This window comes from Manacus vitellinus, unplaced genomic scaffold, assembly GCF_001715985.3.
Source record: "Manacus vitellinus isolate BGI_N305 unplaced genomic scaffold, ASM171598v3 scaffold_37_pilon, whole genome shotgun sequence".
In the NCBI taxonomy this organism is placed as follows: domain Eukaryota; kingdom Metazoa; phylum Chordata; class Aves; order Passeriformes; family Pipridae; genus Manacus; species Manacus vitellinus.
Genome location: NW_021940517.1, coordinates 3,923,087 through 3,946,361, shown reverse-complemented (window position 1 = coordinate 3,946,361; position 23,275 = coordinate 3,923,087). Strand labels below are relative to the sequence as shown.

The window sequence follows — 23,275 nt, the reverse complement described above, 5'->3', positions numbered from 1 at the left end:
CAAAACTTGTTTCTTCAGCTTCTGCTCTGCTATAGTCTCTTCTGAGTCAAGTTCTTTTCACTCAGAAGAAAACCCACATAAAATAAAGTAATTATCCAAGCCTGTAACTATGCAAGTGCTGTGTGAAATAAATTGTCAAAGATGGTTAACTTTCCATCGGTTTCCATGGAGTAAGGATTGTAAAATAGCATAAAATAATTTAGGTTGGAAAGGACCCTTGAAGCTCATCTTGTCTAACCCCCCTACAAGGAGCAGGTCATCTTCAACTAGATCAGGATGCTCCAGCCTGATCATGAATATCTCCAGGGATGGGGCATCCAACATTTCTCTGGGCAATGTGTTCCAGTGTTTCACAGCCCCCATCATAAAATATTTCATCCTTATATCTAATCTGAATCACCCTCTTTTGGTTTAAAACCATTACCCCTTTTCCTATCACAAGAGGCCCTGCTAAGAAGTTTGGTTTCATCTAACCTGTAAGCCCTCTTAAAGTATTGAAAGGCTGCAATAAGGTCCAAAATATTTTTTCAAATTATCCCTGAAATTCCAGCTAACTTCCATGAAGTTACAACAGCAGTAAGTAACTTCAGTAAGCAAATACAGACTGGCAAAATGATGGATAAACATCATCACTCTGACTGTCACCAAAGATGCATTTGCCACTAAGTTTCACATGTCTGAGGATTTATGTGGCACATATATTGCTGAACTCCGTGCTTATAAAAAGTGTAACATTTATAAAAATGCTAATAAACAAAAAGGTTTTTTTCTACAATAAAGAAGAATAAAAATATATTATTCCAAGGTAAACTAACAAGGACACTCTTAGAAAAAAGTAAGGAAGATGATACATCTTTTTGACTGATTTGAAGACAGAGGCCAATTTCCCATGAATTTTGGTAAAACAAGGATTATGAATTGTGGTCCGAGTTATTCTAGATGTATTTGCTGATTTCCCTAATATGACAACAGCAAGGAATAATTCCAGCAAGTAAATGTGACTGCCACTAAACTAGAGAAAAATGAGCCTTACTTTCTCTGACAGCATCCCAAGACCCATATTGACACACTTTGCTCCAAAGTTAAAGACTTCAGTCAGAGGCAAATCAATATAGTGATAACTAAAAGATACATTGTTTTGATATAGGATAAGAAATTGTTTTTTAACTTGCTACAGTGAATAAACAAAGTATCGAGTGTACAAACCTAAATCGATTTCACTGACCTTGAAGCTGGCGTCCTTTGTACAAATCCTTTGTTTTTGTTGGGTGAGCTCTGGCACCATTATCACATTTAGGTTGTTCATACCTAAAGAACAAACAGGGAGAGAATAAAACCGGCCAAAGTTAATTTGATTCAGGAGGAATTTATTTCCAAATTTGTAGTCCAAACAAAACTCGTATCTTCTTATATTCAGGGAATTATCCTGCTTTTCACTCAGAAGGTTGATGCAAACTTATCTACCTATTTTTCACTTACTTCAAAGAAACCACCACATCTTTGTTCTCCCAGGGTTGATGTCAAAGTAAAAAAATATTATCTATTCCAAAGGTCATTCTACAGGGCAGAAAACTAAGGAACTGTTACAAATTAATTCATAATAAAAAATTATTTTGAAAAATACACCAAAGAAAACAAAAGAATCAAAAAAAGGTAAGGCTGTCTCCCCACCTACAAAACCAAAAAGACATAAACAATATGACAAACAGTATTCATGCTGGGAAACACCAGAAAAGCAATTTCAAAATCACAGCAAGGCAAGTACTCTATTTAGATACTACTGTAGATCAAAAACCATGTGCTACTGTATCCTCTCAAAAAAAAAAAAAAAAAAACAACAAAATTAAGTAAGAAGGACTAGCCACAAACAGCTAACTTTTTGAACAAGAGTGAAGAATTGATAGGATTTCTACCAGAAGGAAATTGGCCTGGAACTGCTCAAATGTATGGTGAAAAACACTGAATCTCTACCTGCTACTGAAATATTCTCGTTCTTCTACGCTTAGAGTTTACTTAAAGTCACTTTGTTCATTGAACTGGTAACAAGAAACTGTGCTATTTGTACTTCCAATAAATGTTGACTTATGCAACACCACTAGGAATATCTTTTATGCAAGACCGGGGGACATGGGAGCACCTGATGCTGAATCTCACCTTTTTTTTACATCTCACTGTCATTGCATTGCAGTTTTTAAGTCAGATCGACAGAATCTCTTTCTGAGAAATTTTACTGTCACATTCTCCTATTGTGGCTGGAAGTTGCAGAATTTAGCATGCAGCATTTCAGACAAAGTTTCAATTCTGAGATAAACAGACTTACTAATATGAATTGCGTCCACGTACATGTATGTGCACATACATGCCTGTTCACTGATTCTAGATTCTTTCATATTTTATATAACTAAAATTCTACTATTCTAAGCCTATCAAAATGACATTACTGAGTGGCACACTAAAATTTCTAATTAAAATATACTAATCCAAACTTTTTAGAACATAATATTCTTTCTAAAAACATTAAATGGTAGCTATGTCCTGGGTCCAGGCCAGACTGCTCCTAGGAGCAATGCCTAAATATTTTGACCTTAATTATCAGGTAGCATAAAAAAACCCAATATTATTTTTCCATTGAGGGCTTAATATATTTTTAAATCATCTGATGAAACTGACCACTGGTTCATCAAATTCTATCTGCTGCAAGAAGGTACAGTGCTGCTTTTAGGGACATGGGAGAGTTAGAGACTCTTTTTTTCCCCTCAAGAATGGCAGGAATAGAAGGTGCTTTGATAGCATGGGTTGGATTCAGATACCTGATGGATGACCACTTCAATCAGTCAAGGAAACAGTGAAAGGGAAATTAGTGAGCAATACTCACTAATGCAGTATCTGGCAAACAGCCTGGTCCCCGATTAATCTGATACCTGACTACATTCCCCCCATCCTCTTCTATTAGTGTTTCTGCTCTGTGCCTACATTTTATTTTTTGGCCTCTACTCTTCTACTCTTTTGGCTTATATTTTTGTTAAATACACATGTAGTTCATAATATACAAACTAAATTTATTAAAGCCCAATAGGTGTTAAATGCTTAAATGTCAAAGGTCTATGTTTAATTCTTTAAAGTAACTGAAGAAAGAAAATGAGTCATTAGAAATTTACCATGCAGTAACAGCCATGGTAAAAACAGATAAGAAAAACAGACTTGCCCCAGTTTTCATGGAGAAAGAATGGGAAAGGGATAGCATATCAGAATGGAGCACTGTCAGGTTAAACTGCAGTCAAAAGACATCCCAAGTTACTCTTTTGAATTTTAAAGTGAATGTATATCTAGTATTGGCAAGGACTTACGAAGGGTGTTTTGTACCTCTGATCAGTCTGCTGGGAAGCATTGAGATTTACTGATGTGTAAAAGTAGTACAGGATGGAGGCTTTCACAGGGATTCTACAGTGTAGGTAGCCTCATGAAACAGATGATTTACGATCTTTTTTTAAGTTTAGAGAACCTTGTGCAAGTGGATTGGGGATTACTTTTCATATGGTCCTAATTGCTAAAAAGTCCCATATGAGAACACAACCTCATGGCCCCCACTGAACAAAAAAAGGCTGAGAATCATGCTGTGATATCCAAGAGGCATTCAGAGCCAGCTGGTGAGGACCATACTGATAAGCCTTTTGGGAGGATAGTTGTTTTTACCCTTTAAATGCATTACCTCCTTTTAATTAAATGGATGTTTTCCCTAGGTTTTCATAAAATCCAGACTTATACCACAATTTCACCTATTTCTTTTGAGCTTTACTGTCTTAAATGTCCTAGAGTCATTCTTCATTGACATATCTTTATTTTAACTCTAGGATGAGATTATTTTTCTGAAAAATAATTATTTGTCTTTTTTTCAGATGACAGTGTATTACAAGTTGAATAAGTATTAATAATTTCTCTTCATTTTGGAGGTCTTATTTAATGTGACTAACTTTATTTATTGTGCTATTCAGAGCCTTATGATTTGACAAATATCCTCATGAATACTTTCAAAAGAAACAACATGCAAAATGCTAAGCTGTTCTGGCAATAGCTTCCCAGATCTGTCTTTCATTGTTGTCCCTTAGTGATTTAATCCATGGTTGCAGAACAGAGATTCCAGTATGCTATGAATCCATATTGTTACCAGGAGTGTTTATGCTATCAGTTCCTGCAGTACCATTTTAACACCTTTTAATTTCTATTTTGCAGAGGAAAACTGAAAGATAGTACACCCAATTTTGCACAAATCCCTGGTTCTTTAAACTAGAAAAGACTCATATGTTCACTCTTTCCTTTCCATAAAAAAGAATTGCAAAAAGACAACTGTATAATCCTTATCATATTCTGATCCCCCTTTACTTCCCTCTGCCAGAGAAAAAAAGTTTAATTTTATCAATACAGAAAAATAAAAAAGAAATAATTTATGGGATTCCAGCCCACCTAAATCTTTCTCAGAAATGAGGTCTAGACATTCCTTTTAAACTCCCGGCAGTAATTCCACCTGCTTGTTTACCAAGACTGTAGATTCCTAAATACACCAGTCATTCTTTATTTAGTATGAAATTCCTAAAACTGAGTACTCTACTTACCCATCTGTGCTCAGAAATGTCCTCTCCGGGGATATTATTAAATATTACTTCCTCAGAGCTTTATTGAAAACTGCCCATAAGTCCAAAAAAGATGAACAAATTAGGAATGGTCAAGACCACAGCAGCTGATCTTTTTAGTATAAGTCATCAAGCAGAACACTTTTGTGTCTGAACCATATGCATGGAATAATTGAATCCAATTTTCCAGCCTTCCAGCTTTGGAGGCATGCAGCACAGTGAAAACACTCCTGCTCCCTCTTCTCCCACAGCTGAGTGACTGTGTAGTTGAGAAACACAGGAGGCCAGCAGACCAAACAGGAAAAAAGAGAAGACAGAGACTGATTCAAGGTCCATAGGGGGCTCATCAAGGGGTTGGGAAGACCTAGAATTCCAGCCTATATGACAAGAGGAGTCACATGGCACACAGTGCATTCAGACTATACACATGAATAGGAAAGTGAGCTGTTTAATTTTCAAGGATCACCACCTCCAGTTTCATAAATAGTTCATCCCAATGTGCAGGATGTGACAGGAAGCCTACACAGATGAACAAAGAGCACCTAACAAAATGCAGATTTAAAAAAGAAGGATACAAGGGTTGAAGTAGGGTCAGGTGATGCAGGAGGTGATACAGACACTCTTCAAGTATTCAGGGATGGGGTTAGGAAAGTTAAAGCCCTTTGGAGGCAAATCTAGTAAGGAGCATGAAGGCCAACAAGAAGGACTTCTTACATGTGTATCAGCAGCAAAAAGAAGACTAAGGAAGTGTGGGCCTGCTGTTAGGTGGGACAGGAGAGCCTGTAACAAAGGACATAGAAAAGTACTTAATGCCACCTTCTCCTTGATCTTTATTTTTAAGAGCAGTCTTCAGGAATTCCATGTCACTGAGACCAATAGTAAACTCTAGAGCAAGGAAGGTCGAGAAGGGGTTATTTGAACAAACTGGACATACGCATGGGACCTGATGGGATGCACCCACCATTGGTGAGGGAGCCAGCTGATGTCATTGTGGGGCAGTCTCAATTATATCTGAAAAGTTGTACTGACTGTGTAAGGAGACTGGAAGAAAGCAAATGTCACTTCTGCCTTCCCTAAAGGCAAGGAAGAGCCAAATAATAAACCAACCAGGCTTATGTCAGTTCCTGAGAAGGTGATGAAGCAAATCTTCCTACAAACTGTTTCAAAACATATGAAGGAGAAGAAGGTAGTGATTGAGATCAGCCAGCACAGAACTATGAAGAGGAAATCATACTTGGCCAGCACTGCAGCTTTCTACAATTCTCTAACTTGCTCAGTGGATAAGATGAGAAGGGCAGATATCATTTATCTTAATCTTAGCAAGGCTTTTGACATTGTGTCTGATCACATTCTCATAGATAAACTGATGAAGTATGTGCTAGAAAAATGAACAGGGATATGTGTTGAAAACTAGCCGAACAGCCAGCCTCAAATAGTTGGGATCAGCAGCAAAATTTCAGCTGGAAGCCAGTCACCAGTGGAGTTCCCCAAAGCTCATAGAGGCAATATTCTTTAACCTCTTCATTAATGACCAGGATACTGGGAGATAGAACAGCTTTAGCAATTTGCAGATGATACATAATTGGGACTAGTGACTGATACATAAGATGATCGTGCTGCCATTTAGAGGGACTCCAACAGGCTGCAGAAATGAGCTGGCAGGAATCTCATGAACTTCAAAAAAAGGCAAATGCAAAATTCTTGCACCTGGAGAAGATTAGTCCCCTGCATCAGTATGGGATGGGGCAAACCAGACAGAAAGCAAATTTGAAGCAAGAACCTGGTATTTCTGATGGACACTAAGCTGTACATGAGGCAGAAATATGCCCTTGCAGCAAAGAAGGCCAACAGCCTCCAGGGCTGTATTAGAAAGAGTACTGTCATTAGGTCAAGGGAGGTGATCCTTCCCCTCTCATTCACACTGAGAAAAGGAGACATATCTGCAATGTTGTGTCCAGCTCTGAGCTCTCCAAACAAGGGAGATGTGGATATACTGGAAGTGAGCCTAGCAAAGGGCCATGAATATGGTCAAGGGACTGAAACATTCGACATAATAAGGAAAGGGTACTGACACTGATCGCCCTGGGGAAGAGAAGGCTCAGGGAGGATCTTATTATTCTCTATAAATACCCAAAGGGAGGAAAATAAAGAAAAGGTAGTCAGACTCTTCTTGGTGATGTCCAGTGTCAGGAACCGAGGCAACGGGCATAAAATGAAATAGAGGAAATTTTGTGTAATTGTAAGAAAAAAAATTTTTTTTAACCGTAATGATGATCAAACACTAAAACAGGCTGCCCAGAGAGGCTGTGGATTCTCCATACTTAGAGATACTCAGAACTAACTGGACATAATCCTGAGCAATCTACTCCAGATGACCTTGCCTTGAGTAGAAGGGTTGGACCAGAGGATCATCAGGGGTCCCCACCTATCTCAGCTATTCTGTGACTCTATAATAAAATTATACTAATAAGAACTCCAAAAAAAATTAAAAGAAAAACAAAACAAAATAAAACCAACAACAAGACAAGCCCATCAATAAGCAAAACCCAACAAAACCAAAACCAAAGTGAAAGCCTCATTGCTTGATGAGCACAAGAAGATGATTTGGACTCAAATTAGGGAATAGGAAATAAAATTCAAAGAAGGATTAGCACTAAAAGGAAGAAAGTTATCAAACCTAGGGATGGAGAACAGAGCAGGAGCATAAAAGAGAGCCTCTGGAATCTCTAGAGGACATCTCTAGATCCTAAGACAATATGCGTACTCATCCTGCAGTTTCAGGAGCAAATTTGGACTATTTTGTTTTGACAGTTTATGGACTTCAACTTGTCAGAAACAGTAGATCAACAGTAACTTAAGTCACAGCGTTATAGAATGCTTAAGGTTGGAAAAGACATCTAGGCTCATTGAGTCCACTTCAGATGGTATTGTAATTGTCATGGTCTAGACTGTGGTATAAACAGTTAGCAGTAAATCAGCACTTGAAGAATATGTGAAAAAACCCTCCCCAGTAATATAATATTTTACAGCAAGTGGCTTATAATGTGTGTTTCTTTCACAAACCTTATATAAATGATAAAAAATTATTTTGCTTAAGCTTGAAAAGATACCCATATTGCCTGCTAGCTTTGTATGAGTATCTATAGCATTTCTACAAGGGTCAAACCACAATAAACGACCTAAATAACATCCTCTGGAACCTGATATGTGCCTTGCCTACATCTGCTCTATGTGGCTTACAACACTTTATCATGTATCTGGCTCAGCTGAGATGACTGAACTCCAAGCTTCTATTAATAACACACTAAAATGATATTTCCTCTCTATGGGTTCCTGAGCAGTTGTTCCATCAAAGCCTGTCATACGAAATAGTTGAAGAGGTTGCTGGAAAACTAACTGAGCATTTCAGAGGCTGGAAGTAGTTTCTGTCATAGACTGTCTTACTTGGCTCTTTTATATTCAGGCTGAGTGTGAGATTTCCTCTGGGATTATTCATTATCTGCTCCAAGTCTTGGTTTCCCAGCACAAAATAGAAGTAAAGAAGATGACTAGGATAGAAAAATGCCTGTGACATTGCAGTGAAAGGGTCCATGGCCATCTGGCCTTAACTTTTGATATCTCTTAACATATTTCACTTTATGGTGGAAAAAACCTATAAGACATAATTCCACCAGCAATAGAAATCTACATGTTGGTATATCGACACTAAGGCATCTTAGATCATTTTGAGAATGAACGTGTAGTCTCTTACCTTGTTGATGTACCAGGGATGGGACGTCCCGTATCCACCAGAACACACCAGCAGTAGCCTGTGGAAGGATGGCACTGTACTGGTTTGTAGAGGCCGCCCTGAGCACACTCCGGAATGAACACATTGTCTTTCTGGGGCTGTTTAGCTTCCTCCAGGGCTGACTGAAGTTCTTGATCACATGATGATGCTTTTGGACAGAAAAGAAAAAGTACTGAAGAAGCTAGACTGGAAGAGCCTACTAGATTTATCAAACAGTTTTTATATCTTTGATTGCATATAAGGATTGTGCTTGAAGAGGCGTGCTACAGCTCAAATACCAGCTACGTTGGTTTAGGCTGTATACTGTAGAGAAGCTTTAGTTTCCTTTTCATGCAGCTATTCCATTTTATAGTCCTAATAATATCTTGAACACCCCCTTTCCTATACTTGATCTATGGATAAACAAATACTTTCTCTGTGACCCTAAAAAATCCTCCTCCACTCCACAGTCCCTTAACTACTGATTCTTTTCAGAGGGAACAGTAAAAATCCAACATCTCAGGATTCCTTAAATGGATTGTTCATCTAGATATTCATTTAGATTTTTATATTTTGCTCTTTCTTTCCAGTTTTGGAACAACCTCTTAAAACAGTGAAAATTCTTCCACATTCTCTACTGGTGTTTCTGGTACTGGCAGTGTATCATTTGCTCTGGAGAGAAAAGACCCACAAGAAAAAGTAATACATTTTTATCTCATACTATCAGTATGTCCTAGATCTTTCTGAACGTGCAAAAAATTTATGTATCTACACATCCCCAGCCTTTATATGAAACTATGAGGCAGCAGTGAAAGAGCAGAAACCACAGGGCCTGAGAATACCTGTCAGTTTACACCAGTAAAATAACATCAGTAAAATAACACCTCTGCTGAGGACTTTTGGTCATTACTTAACTGGTACGTGTGACCATGTAGAGATAATAAATGAGACAGGCTATTTAGTCAAGCCATTATTTTGCCAGGGATTTTAGAGTCAGTCTCTTACCATGTGTATTTAGATGGTTAATAATACAGCTTCTGTATAATTCCCAAACTATCCAGTGGGGAAAAAAAATTGAAGTATTTGAAAAACAAGAATGTTAAGCCCTCTGCAAACACACAAATTACTCATAGGAAAATTTGAAGTTACTAGAATTTCAATCAATAAAATATTCTCTTCAGATAAAAAAAGTAATTTTAATGTTACAATAATAAAAACAATCTGTGGATAATATTTGCTTTTCTTTCATGTCAGTTAAAGGATTTGCTTCTTGACTTTTCACAGTTCAACCCACAGAAGAACAAGTTGAATCCTGACTGAATTTTCTAGTACATTTTAACAAATTTCAGCTTTAGTATAATATCATTTACTTTTATCCACAGGGTTCAGAAAATGCTTTGCAAATTGTAGGCATCAGCTGACAGAAATTCACGAGTTATATCCAGAATACTACTGCTCCTTGCTAACTTTTTGCAAATTCAGATGTCCAGAATCAGTAAAACTTCTGCTGCAGGGGAAAAGGTAGTAGGAAGTTAGACACGTTCATATTTTAAATGGCACATAATTCCACCTATACAATGTCCTGGTTTACAAAACAGTATGTTTTGTTCCAATCCATGCAAAAGGTTTAAAAACTAAGCATATTTAGCATATGCTAATTTGATTATAAGGCACAGATAAACATGTTTGGCTGACTTCTTTTCCTCTTTTTTTCACAGAATATTTGAACAGGACATTTAGATAAGTTGATTGATTTTTCATGTTTTTTCTTGATCGATCCACTGCATAAACAGAGACTGAATAGCACTCAAAGTGCCAGTGTTTAGATAATAAACTGTACTTAGAGAATCAGTATAGTGGGGACAGAAATGCTTCTTTAAAAAAGGTAAATAAATAATTATTTGCACATTGAAACCTTTGCAGAAATAGCTATGGTTTCACAAATTAGAAATCTGTCACCAACATTGTCTCAGAATAGCCAAAATAAATCTTTCTCTCATTGTCTGGATTATGATGATTATCAAGTAACGAGGTATGACAACCCTGAAAAACACATCACTTAACTTAGTTGTTCACTTTTAGCATTTTGTATATAACCAAGTAAAAAGGAGCAACCTGGGTGAAGTAACTGCAGTGAGAGGGAAGAAATCATTACTTGTCTTTAAACTCTGCTAAATTAATTTCTCTTTCATACTGATAAACCTTGGAACCATGCCATTAGCTACTATGACCTTCTTTTGTTGTACATCCTTGTAACCAGCAACACAATCTCGATGTGCAGGTATTATTATCTCTCCCAAACCCAGAGGTGCAATACATTTTCATGCTTCCAGCTTTGTTTAGAAAATACATTGGTGTATAAAGACTACATAGTCAGGTCATCCAGGCAGACAAAATGTAGCAGAACGGAGAGGGTGTGATGGAAAAGTCCCTGTGCAGGAGCAGACATGGACTGTTTCAGCTGTGAGCATAAGATACACTCCCTAAAGCTCTAATTTCTACTGATTGAAACAAGCAGCAGAGGACTGCAATGCTGACTCACAGGCCAGTCCAGTCGCCTGAGTTCTGGTGATTTAGGAGCTAGTGTAATAGACTTACATAAATGGTCTTTACTGATGGACTTGCTGAGGCAAAGTTTTCCACAAGCTGCTGCTCAAGCTAGAAATTTGTATCTTTTGCACTAGGTCAGGTTTATTCTGGTCCTTTTTCTCCCTTATGTCTGGTTTTAAATCTCACAAGTACAGAAAAGAAGCATTATGGGAAACATGTCACAGGAGGGCTGCAAGTGTGACTTATGGCTTTAGGAGGGACAGTCAGAAGACTGGTTGAACTTAACATTTCAAGTGAGACTGGAAACAGAGCAGACAGTAACAGTAATCAAAGGAAAGTTTAAAGATAAAAAGGAAGGACTTTCACCTTCTTGGAACTTTTAATTTCTTAGCCTTCCCCTACAGATGGGAAATTGTAACAAGAAAAGGAACTTCTCATTAGGCCTAAATTAGTTGTCAGATAAAATCTAGATTATTTTTGAAAAAAATAGAAAAAAAAAATTAATATGATGGACACCATGCTTGTCAGTTCTCTATGAGCCAAATGACTAAGTCTTATTACAAATCTACTGAACCCAGTTCATTCACTTTATCTAACAAAAGTGCAGAATAGCTTATCATTTTTCTCCCTTCTACAATGGCTAATTAGCTTCAGATCAGCTACCAGGCAATGTGCCTTGTGACTGCCCAAGAGAGCAATTTCTGAAGTCTAATGGTTTTGTACACTTTTCACATGACCATTTGTGCCACCAATTCTTTGTTTGTTTTCCCCACTAGAACACTCTTCCTACCTCAAAGAAAACTGCTCTAAAGTGCTTATCTATAATCCTGCCTGCCAAAACCAGAATATTCGTTCTCTGTGTAATTTCCTCTCTGAGGGAATCATTCATTCCCTTTCAAACTTTTCATTCAATTATTTACAGCAGGAGTAGTGGAAAGATGCAATTGTAGTCCTGTGATGCTAAGAGCCCTTATCACAAGAACTACCATATCGCTGCAAATAATTGTCTTTGTAATGTCAGAGGAGTCACGGTCAACAAATGTTCATTTCCCAGGAGAACCAGTGATAAATGTCATTAACTTAGAAAATGCCTGACAGTTTGTCCAAACAATCTGATGACAACTATGAACTGGAACCATAACAGATGGATACCAGAAGTTCATAAAGTGAACAGTATGGAAAAAGATCTGTGCCACAATAAAAGTAGCATAAGTACCTGACTTATTAAAATACATCGACTTTCTATGGCATGTTTTACTACAATAACACTCCCTCTGGGAACAGAAAAGCACTGACACTCCAGCTTCTTCTCAAGGAATGTGCTTACACTATTATTATTTCACTTAGTTCCTTCAGTTTTGTCTTGCTGGAAAATAAAAAATGTTTTCCAAGCATCTTAGTGAAAAAAAATAATTAGAAATGGCTGAAAAATCCTTTCTGCATAGCCTACCATGTTAGTCAGCCATACTGTAGCTCAGCTGGGATAATTTATTTCAGGTTAATAAACATTTCTGCAGTTTCTACCCAAAACTGTATTTTATTTAAGTTCATAAGCATTGGTGATTCAACACAGACATTTCAATCATGTAATGAAGTATATCTTTTACACCAAGAGCCTCTGTACCACCATTTTTGAATGAACAAATAAAACTCTTGCTCACAACTAAGAGTGAATTTAAAAAACTACTTAAGATATAATGTATGTTACTCTTTCTATATCACAGTGCTATTCTGTTTCTTCCCTTTTTACTTTAAAGGTTAATTACTAAATGCTTTTTTTGGTGTTCTGGTTCAAGATTCCTTTATAGTCCATTACAAACAACCAGCTGAAATGCTGCAGCTTCTGTCAAGGAGAAACATACTTCGGCTAATGACAAACTCTGTGGATAAGTTCCATATTTTGTGTAAAATCTGCGGTCAGTTCTTTTTGTCAGTTATTCCTAAGAAGACAGTCTACCTTTCAATGAATCGAGTTCATTTACATGAACAGAAAAATGCCTCAGTAGTAATAACACCGTAGATCCTTATTTATGAAAGGCTCTATTTATTCATCTCTGATGGACTACCTAAACTGTTAATTAATGTTTACTAGGGAATATCCTACAGGAGAAATGCAGTGACTTTTCTGGAAAAGTCATCCTGAATAATATATGAAACTGCGTTTTTCTGTTGCACATCTAAAACACCAAGTGCTGTGTTATGTAAGTTATGATAATCACCTTGTTAGTCTTGTAACAGGAGATGTTTTGGCCCCTTGTTTCAGAAATTCTGGCAGTTTTTCTGCTGTGTCTTATCACAACTTCTCCCAAAATGTGGACTTTCATGATTACAAATGATTTGAGTTGGCGTTTTTTGTGTAAATATAAATCGCTGTATTTGCATCTAAATTTCAGTGTGTTCTGCAGAAACAACTCGTCAAATCTGTAGAAAATTACAAAGGCATCTGTATGGTACTTTAACATTTCCTGCCACTATACAAACATTTCCTTCCAATTTCCTTAACCCTACAATGTGTATATGACAAACAGAATCCATTCCAAGAAATTCTGTTTTCAGTTGGTTCCTTCTCCCTCTTTTTCTCATTACGATAAATAGGTCATGAAAGAGCAATATAGAAAGCCTGTTTTTCAGGGTAAATGGATCTTTTATTAAGGCTTGAAGCTCAGTGTCTTCTAAAGAAATCAGGTAACGAGAAACCTGTGAACAAAAATACTTCAAAAAATGATAAGTGTGTTCTAGAGGAATGGAGTGTAACATTACAGACAGTTAATACTGCAGTTCTACCACATTTCTAGGAGGACATACAGACAGAATATAATCGTGTCCAAATTTCACTATACAGAGACTTAAATTGTATGACAATTTCTGCTAGTCAGAATGTTATCTCTCTGTCCTAATTAATGAAGCGTAACTTAAGCACTCCTTTAGAACACTTCAAATACTGATTTACAGAAACTTTGTGCTAGTTAATTTCAATACCATCATAATTAGTATGGCTAAATAGTCATCCTATTGACAGCCATAAAACCCTCCAAGAAATTCACATCTCATGAGAATGAGAGTTTGATTAATTTGCTTAGGATGAACCCTCCTTGAACCAGTAAAGTTAATATGCCCCAAGGAAACTGATCACAATATGTTTTTACATTTTTAACTAGTTTTCGTAGTCTTCAAGTTTCATTGTATGGATTTCCACTTAGATTAAGCCAAATTGTATTTCCAAATATGACCAAAACGTTCCCTTTAGAAAGGCAGTGGGAAGAGGGATAATTTCTATTCAAGGTATGCTCTCCCTGCAGAGGAGTTTATGTTGACTGAATGGCAAAATGGTCCATTAGAGAAGTGGTCCAATTATTCCTAACTCCAAAAAACATGCACCTTCAAGGTAAACTACAAGGTTCTTTACCTGCAGCTGACCAATTTCATCACCCAGAATCCATCATGTCTGTTCCTGCTATAAGCACAGCTAATAACAATGACAAAAAATCCCTAAACTATTTTGTTCTACTGAAGGAGAGGTGTAATTCCATGGCTTCATATTCTTTCAGGTTTTCCAGGTTTTGAGATGTTCTCTAGCATGACAGATTCCTACTCTGAAGAGATAGATGAGGTTGTATAATGCTGCTTAAGATACTAACTTCCTACCCTTTGTGTACACAAAGTTATTTTGTCACCCCTTATGGCCAGGGTATGGACACCTCACACCAGTCTTTCTTAAGACTTGTTCTTACAAGAATTTGTCTGCCTGCCCCCTCTTGACAGTTTCAAGTAAGCTTGACTCTGACAGGAATCAAGTGCAGCTCAATGTTACAAAAAAATGCAAGAAGTAATTTGCTCATGCTACTAGTTTCTTATAAAGACCATTCATTAACCTGAATCAAACAAGGGGTATTTATGTGGCCCAGTCCTCCCTCAGTAGAAATCCATGGAAAAATACCCATTAAATTCAATGGACGTCATCTCAGCTGAATATATTCACGTGCATATATTTCCAGTTAAACCTAATACTTCTTCATGGACCAAGTCCTGTTTGTAAGCATATAGGTAATATTAATAAACACTCAACCTTAGACCCAACATCTAAATGGCAACCAAAACCTAGGACTAAATTACAGTACTAATACGCATCTGGCGCCATGTGTTTTGATTTACATTAGGTTCAGATACGCATCAGCATGAGGGTTCTCAAGGACTGGGGAAAGCTGGCAACATTCCTACCCATATTTTTTCTTGTTTGTGAAAAAACTTGTGGGAACCAAATATTGCAGGCCCCTTATGTGCATTTTCAGAGAGTTCTTGATGTATAGCTGTACGCTATTTTGGACTTTTGGAGCTTGGGTAGATGATTGCGGCTAAACAAAAAGCTCAGAACTTCAACACAGCCTTAGTAATTAATTTATGTACTTTACTCCACTGACCAAAGCAGGAAAACACACAGACAGATGCTCTCATTTATCTATGTGGTTTCATATGCAAAGATACTGCAGGTCACAAGGAAAACCATCTGGAAATGCGCTCAGCCTGTCGAAAAAAAGATCCAAAACACAGAGACCACCAGTTCCCATTTAGCTTTACCTGAAAAGAACATTATCACAGTCAATTTAATCTACCAGCATATACCAAGATTGTCTCAACTTTTACCCTGGGTTTGAGTAACCAAGTAGCCCTATGTCAAATCTACATTTCTGTAATAAACAAATTCTGGTTCTAAAAACAGGAGAAATTTTGAGGGGCTGTAAGACAGAGGTCTGAAATGGAATGGGATGACTTGCTCTTTAATCTGAATCCAATTAATGGATTTTTTTTTTACGTTTCTGGTTTAGGGAAAGTTTTGCACATACCTCTGTAATTCTTTATTTTCTTAGAATTTGAAATACTAGGAATACTGTGAGAAACACTGTAATCACAATACTGTAAAGAAAACCCCTGTTTTGCCACCAAAAAAATGCTATTTTAGCATTGTTTCATTGTTTCTTTGCTGCATATTTTCTTATTTTAGCCCAACTGCTTGGTTAAAGAGATGAGAAATATTATACAAGTATTCAAATTTCTCTTCTCTCAGAATTACAACTGATTTAAATTACTCAGTTATTCATTTATGATTCTTTTTCTCCTCACTGAGTTCTCACATGGTCATTCAACAGATTAAGGGATCAAACTAGCTACTTCTTTTAAACAAAATATAATTCCATATTTTGCCATTCTTATTTAAATTGAATAAAACAGTAGTGTGAGATCTGTCCACTGACTTGATGAAAACTCACAGAAAAATTAGTCTTCATTTACAAATATGATACAATCTGATTCAAAATGTTACAATATTAGCATTTAATACTACTGTAGATAAGTAACAGAGAAACATTAAGTTAGTATCTATTAGGTCATAGATCTATGTTATTTCAAAGGTAAATTTTGCATTAGAGACAAAATTTGTATCCTGAACATCCCAAGTCAAACGTTTTATAATACCGTCTATGAAATGTGAGAGAGGAGTGAATGGAGAGCAGCATATTTTTGTTAATCATTAACAGCAGTGTGTGAAAGTGACAGCAAGCCTTTGCAAAGCGCCAAACATGATCCCAAGGACTATTTACACCCTACCCTCTACAATGGATCTTTAAATATGACCTTTACACAAAATAAAAATCATTTAAAGACAACTGGTCAATCACATGACATCAGGCTTCACAAGGAGAGTGAAAAACCTGGTCTTCTGAGCAGATGAGGTCCCTTATCCCCCTTTTGTTCAATTAATGGAAAGAGCATGGATTATCACCTGTGGGTGCTCTTGCTTGACTTTGTTAACTTGACTTCCCTAAAGTCAGCAGGGATACTGTGCAAAAGACTGTCCCATCCTGTTAGGATACATCTGAAAGCAGTTATTTGCCAAATGGGGTGAAATCTGATTTTCCTACATAAGAAGAAATATCGGTACCTATTATTGCCACATATGGCTGCCTTGACTCTGCCAGAGCAGAGCAGCACCATTGTGTTCAAACTGCAAAATCAACCAAACGAAAAAGCCACCACCCAAAATTACAGCAAATGAAAATCACTGACTTTTCCCAAACACAGTGGCTAGCTGGCCAGCTTGTTATAGCAATCTGAAAGCTCATTCATTAAACAAAATTGCGCAAATCTACCATTCTTGCTTTATGAGTATGTTGACCAGCAAATGTTAGTCTCCTGCCAGTGGAAAAATCTCTCATTTTTAAAGAAAGATTTGAAATGAAAAGAAAGCTGGTTCACTTTTTCCACAGAGCTGTGAAAATGAAAGTCTTTGCCAGGTTAGCTGAGAGTATTTGTTTGAATGGCTCTACTAAAAATTAGAAAAAACAAAATGGGCCAACAGGTACCTAAATTCATGCTTTGACACTTAAATAACCCAGCCAGCTTACAGGGATGTTTATCAATGCAGCACTTCCCCAAAGTGAAACAGAAGATGTCTCTCTTCACCATTTGGGAAACTGAAATATTTACATTAGTGCATGGATATGACTTTGAAAGGAAAATTACTTGGGTGCCTAGGGTCAAGTATTCAGAGGTGTACAGTGGCATCTCTGGCTGCAGCCTCTGTCTTGTTCCTGCCACTGGCCCATACTGCTAATGGTATTGGCACCATGAGTTTTCCAGCCTTTTTGCTTAACTCCTGCGTGAGGTGACTGTACTCCAAATACACTTGATTTTCTAAGTATCAGCTCTTTTCCAACCACCTTACAGGTAGAACCCTGACTACAGTTGCAGAAGACAGCATGAGCCAGGAGGACTTCTGCTTGTCTTATGGGAATGTGATCTGAGGTGCACGGTTAAAAAAATGTGCAGATATGTTCAAAAGAAGAAGAAGATGTTATTTTGCATTTAGGTAGTTCTCCTTCACGTGTCTCAGAGTGTCTTACAAAATGGTCAGTATACAGCTCTGTCTAGTTCACAGCAGACTGGATGGGTATTACAGAATGGTAAGGATTTGGCCCTCTGACACTGAGCAGGAATACAGAGATTAACAGGCTGCAGAAACAGAAATCCTCCTTTTTTCCTCAGTGTTTCAAGGACTGTTACTTTGATAGCCATAATGCAAAAGTTTATGCTACCATCACTGCCTCTCACCCTTAAAACCTACGTGGTTTAAACAATCTCAACATTAAAAAATTGTAGTAATACTAAGAACATAGTTACACACTTAAAAGCTAATTTATTACAGATGAATCAAAATTGGCCACTTTTATACTGGCTTGATCTTGTTTTTCTTGTCAAAGAGAAGGCAAGAAGCAGGTGAAAAATGAGTATGCATATTGTTGCTTCTGTCTCTAATTACAAGAATTTTGTTGTGCAATGAAAAGTCTTTTAACAGAGCAACAAGCAGATTCGGTAATGTGCTATCATCTGTTGAGTCACACTGCTCCCAGAATGCCTTAACTCTTGTCCTCAGTATGAGATTCAACTACATGAACATGAAGCCTAGTCAAAAGAGAATTGCACTGCTTAACCTGCACAAATCCAAAGGCTCATCTTTGATAAAGTGTTGTACAGGTCTTTGCTCCCTAGCACACTATTTATGAAGCATATACAATGTCAATATTCATAACAGGAGAGGCAAAGGAATCAGACAGAAGTCTGTTTACTGATTTTGGCAAAGTTTAGTGTTCAATAAAGCGGATGAGCCAAAGAAGAGTAAAAACCAGTGAAAATATTCTAATACTAATTCTTTTGGCTCCAAGAACTTTTAATATAGCTTTACGTTACTCTTTTCTCATATGGCCATGGTTAAACAGCTCAGCTGATGCTTTGGTTTCAAGAACAAAGCCAAATCATTGGCTTGGCTTTACCTTCAAACTTTGGAGAAAAACAAGTGCAATCTGAACTAAAAATAAAAATGCCAATTCCACTCCATTTTCATCTCTGTTTTCAAAAACGAGTAGTTCTCTGAAGTATAGATAATGCTAAATATGGTGTGATAGTGAAACATCCCTGTGCTTTTGAAGAATGAAGACCCACTATCATTAAAATTCCGGATCAAAATTTCTGCTCCCGTAAACTGGAACCACTTCACTGTACACAGTAGGGATCACCAGCAGAAAACTCAGTCCCAAGAATATTCAGAACAATTGTAAAGGCTTCTTAGATGAAGCGTGGTAGCAAAGTCAGACTTTCGAACGAGTAAAATGAGAGTTTTAAAGTGTGACTAGCAATCCTTAATCCTTTACAAGGCATGATTTCTTTAAGTTTTCAGAAGATTATTAGTTTTAATTGTTTAACATGTCACACAAATAGCCTGTATGAATGCAATAGGCCTTGCACCAATACTTCCCAACAATCTATTGTGTGAGTAAAGAACAGGTTTTGGAAAGTTTTATTTTTCAAGGTGTTTGCTTAGCTTGTTTGCCTTTCAGACCTTCTCCTATCTTGTCTCCCCACACAGACATGCACATCTACCTCAGGTCTTATTTATTTTGAAGCTCTCTACAACTAAGGGAGAAAATTCAAAATATTGGTTTTGTCAGTACTGTTCAAATAAAAGAGATTCTAAATATTTAACTTCACCAGAAAATGAGCATCACAGGAAAGGGTAATGTTGGCATTCAGTCACCTAATATGGAAACATTCTTATTATCGCCTATGTGAAGACAGTTCTGTTATTGTTTCTACATATAATACACTGTATGCTTTGGGTTTTTTTAATTTGGGAAGATTAAATGTTGTTTGATGACGTGAAAATAATGCAAAAGGAAGCTCAGTGTACGATGGTCCCAGGAGGTTGTGAAGCTATTGCAACCAGAGCTGTTGCCGATTAAATCTGCCTATTGTTATAAAGCCTGCTGTGACAAATCAATCAACCACTGGCATAATTAATGAAGTCCACAAGGGCCTTTAGTTGTACTTGTTTTCAACAGTCATAAGGAGCAAATGCAGGCTAAAGAAGAGTGGGAAAGCCTTTGTATTTACAAACCTGCTTGCCTTGGGTCACATTTGAGAATAAGTGCAGTACAGTCCCATAACAAGCACCCTTGAAATACCAATAATTTTGCCTCATACATGTGTGTTCATTTTGATAAAAATAACACAGAAGAGAAGACACATGTTCTCCCTTGCACCAAAGTAATGGGTATCCTCTTTTTGTTTGTGTTCTACATGTGTACTTTACAATCACACAATGGTAAGTATAGTTTGCAGAATGAAGGGGAGGAATCTTTGAAGTTGTCAGTCAGTTGTAAGGAAAAGGAGTGTTAATCCAGTGTCAGGATTTCCATGACTAAAACACAGAGACCAATGAACAAAACAAAAGATAAAAAGTCTACATGCAAAATTGAAACTGATAAAAAGGGTTTAGGTTGTGCCTTTTCATTTAGAAAAATGCAACTATTTCAACTGGTCAGTGCAACACCTTTTTCTTCAGTTTCACCTCCTGTACTATATAAGTCTGTAAAGCTCATTATTGTATTCCATAGTCCTCTACTAGACACTATGTAAACTACCTCTCTGATGAAGCTTTTTGTTCTGTTTGCATTGATCTGTCCAGACTGCAACAGCCCTCCCAGAAGCAGAGCTGGGGTTTGAGTCCTGGAGTTTCTGGCTAGCTTCCCCAAATGCAAGCAATGAAACCACACTGTCTCCCTCCACTAGCTGACATCAGGCACTTTCACATACAATACTTTGCAGGTTGCTTAAGTCTCCACAATGACATCTTGAGGAAATAATATTGGCACAAAATACAGACCAAAACAGAGACTGAGCACTGGTCAATCAGACCAACAACATTGGTGTTATGACACTTGTATTAAGTTTTATTTTAAAAACTCAAATGAATTTCCACAAAGAAAACTTATAGCCTTGACTAAGGAAACCTTCTTAGTTAGAAAAGCACTGAATTAATACTGAAAAGGTACTCTACTATCTTTAGGATCAAACACCAAGTTGCTCCTGCATTTTGGTATCCTTCAGTATTCTGCAGTATGGATGTCACAACTGGACAAATTACCCCTGAAATGGTCTCTGAAATCAAACTCTCTCTCCTATTCATTGCACTGTTCAACTGGATGCTCCTAAGAACTCTCAGCTTGGGTTTGGAGCCACTGTATTTTCAGAGTGCAGCCTGCAAAGTCATAGCAGGATTTACAGCCTTTATTCCTTGATTATTCTCCTCATAAAGCTTCCTCCGCTTTATGCCTCTGGTTGCTATAATTAAAAGAGAAGATGTAAGAAAAGAGGGATGAGAAATCGGCACTACAAAGAAAAGTCCATCAGCATTTGAGATTGAAGAATGATATCTAGGAAAAAAACTGAGAAATATGCAATCAAGATCAGCTATTGACAGAAGAGAAAGACTGCAAAGAAAGGACTGGAAACAGAATATGGACTGTGTGTGCAACCAACATTAAGGATGAATAACAGAGACTATAATAACATTGCACAAGGCTCCAATAAAAGCACATATTAAAAAAAAGGTAAACTAAGTTTAAATATAGTGTTCTGACTCACAAACTTTCTTACTCAATTATATGGGGAATAAAAAGATCTGAAGTAAGGCATTTTTCCTCTAGCCTTTCTGTGGACAGGGGATGCTCTACAGTCACAAATTGAAGTCAAACAGGCTCATTTTGACAAGTGTATTGACATCCTTACAGCTAACACTATGACTAGCTATCTGACGTATTCTCAGACATGTGTGAAGGTATTAATGAATATTCAATGTTTCTGAATATAAATATGTTTCAATGTGCAAAACACATCATCTGGAGACAATTAAGTTGTATGTAAACTAATAAAGAGAAAATACTTTGTTCCGCTTTTCAGCTGGCAATACAAGTGGAGTAGAGAAGCCCTTGTGCTGACAGCACATTCATCAAAGTATTCCAGCTATGCAAGAGGAACTGGATTGATGTGGACTGTCCTATTATCACTGATTCCTACTAACTACATACTAACTACATAACTACTACCTTAAGAAATGAGTGTGCTTCCAAGAGAGGCAATGGCACAATCATCGGTGCCGTACCACTAATGTTCCCATTTAAGGGAAAATTAAATGAAAATTAAAAGAAACCCTCCAGGCCGGATTTGCATCTCTCCTCATAAGACTTCCAGTGGCATTGCCCTTCTAACTGCAGCAGAGTTATCCTATTTGCACTGCTCTGAATAAAATGAGGTTTCATGTCTGCTGAAAGTAAACCATCTTCTCCTACAATCATTTGCTATTATTATATTGGATTGTTTAGTTAAAGGGATGAACTACAGGATGTGTTACTATGTTAGAAGTCACTGTTTCGTACTAGAGAGGTTGGTAGGGAAATGGAGAGAACTGACCTTTCAAACCACTGACATTTATACCGTTATTTTTGGCTTTGCTGGTTCTCTGTTGCGTCAGCTCATAGGAACTAAAAATCATGTCCTAAAAATGATCTTAGATTGCTTTTTAAACCTGATTAGAAATTGCTAGAACACTAAATTTGTAAGTCACTTAAGCTGAAGGACCTTTATTCAGTCAAACAGGACAGCAACGAGATTAACAATTTTCTCATTACCTTCTGATAGTTTGACTTTAGCTACATGGTGGGAGTTTTGGGAAAGTCAGAGAGGAAACAAGATCAGAATTTACTTACAAGTCTGCTTCCCAAAGCAGTTAGGCAAGTAAACAAACAGAAAGGGTCCCTACCTTCTTTCCAGGCAGAATAACTGGGCAGAGTGCTGCCCTGAAAGAAGGGTAAACTGCACACAACAATGTGTTGGTCATGAGCTTCCACAGCTAATCACACCCCTGACTCTGTTGAGACTCTCCATGGTAACAGACTTTGTAGATGAATTAACTAAACGACAAGTAAACATGACCATTAGGATCAGTCTTTGTCAGCTCTTATATCTTTTAGAATTCACATCAATACAGATGTGAAAATTTGGCCAAGTGACAGAGGAAGACACTCAACCCTTCCTACAGTTTCAACCTGAACAGATAATGCAATTCTGAACTATTTTCTGTCTTTCTTGCTAAAACTGTATCTCAACTTTCAGGGGCACTAGAGGCATTAATTTGACTTTTTACTCCACTGCTTCCTGACCTAACCTCAACCAGTTTGCTGCCCTGGTCTAATCGGGTGCACTGGAAAAATTTCAAGGGCAGTACAGGTCAGTCACATTTGAGGAATTTATGTATTTATACTGCATTTTAGTGCAACAAAAACTGCACCTAAGCATTAATTCAAATAGAGGAAATAAAAGTCCTTCCATAGGTTGTCTTTATTCACTGAAGAACAGAAGTGGTAAGTTTAAATAACACTAAGATCTCACTGGAAAACAATGGGACAAGGTAACACAGTTTAAGTGGTAAAAATACAAATTT

At 37.2% G+C, this 23,275-nt stretch overlaps 1 protein-coding gene across 1 annotated transcript in view; it reads right to left on the bottom strand.

Annotated features, from left to right (window-relative positions):
- Window positions 1-23,275, bottom strand: part of SMOC2 (SPARC related modular calcium binding 2) — a 108,273-nt gene that overhangs the window by 36,161 nt on the left and 48,837 nt on the right. The window contains exons 9-10 of the mRNA XM_008923614.3: window positions 8,380-8,566; window positions 1,226-1,308 (exon numbers count right to left, since the gene is read on the bottom strand). Of these exons, the coding sequence (XP_008921862.1) occupies window positions 1,226-1,308; window positions 8,380-8,566 (270 nt within the window). The remainder of the gene's footprint in view (window positions 1-1,225; window positions 1,309-8,379; window positions 8,567-23,275) is intronic.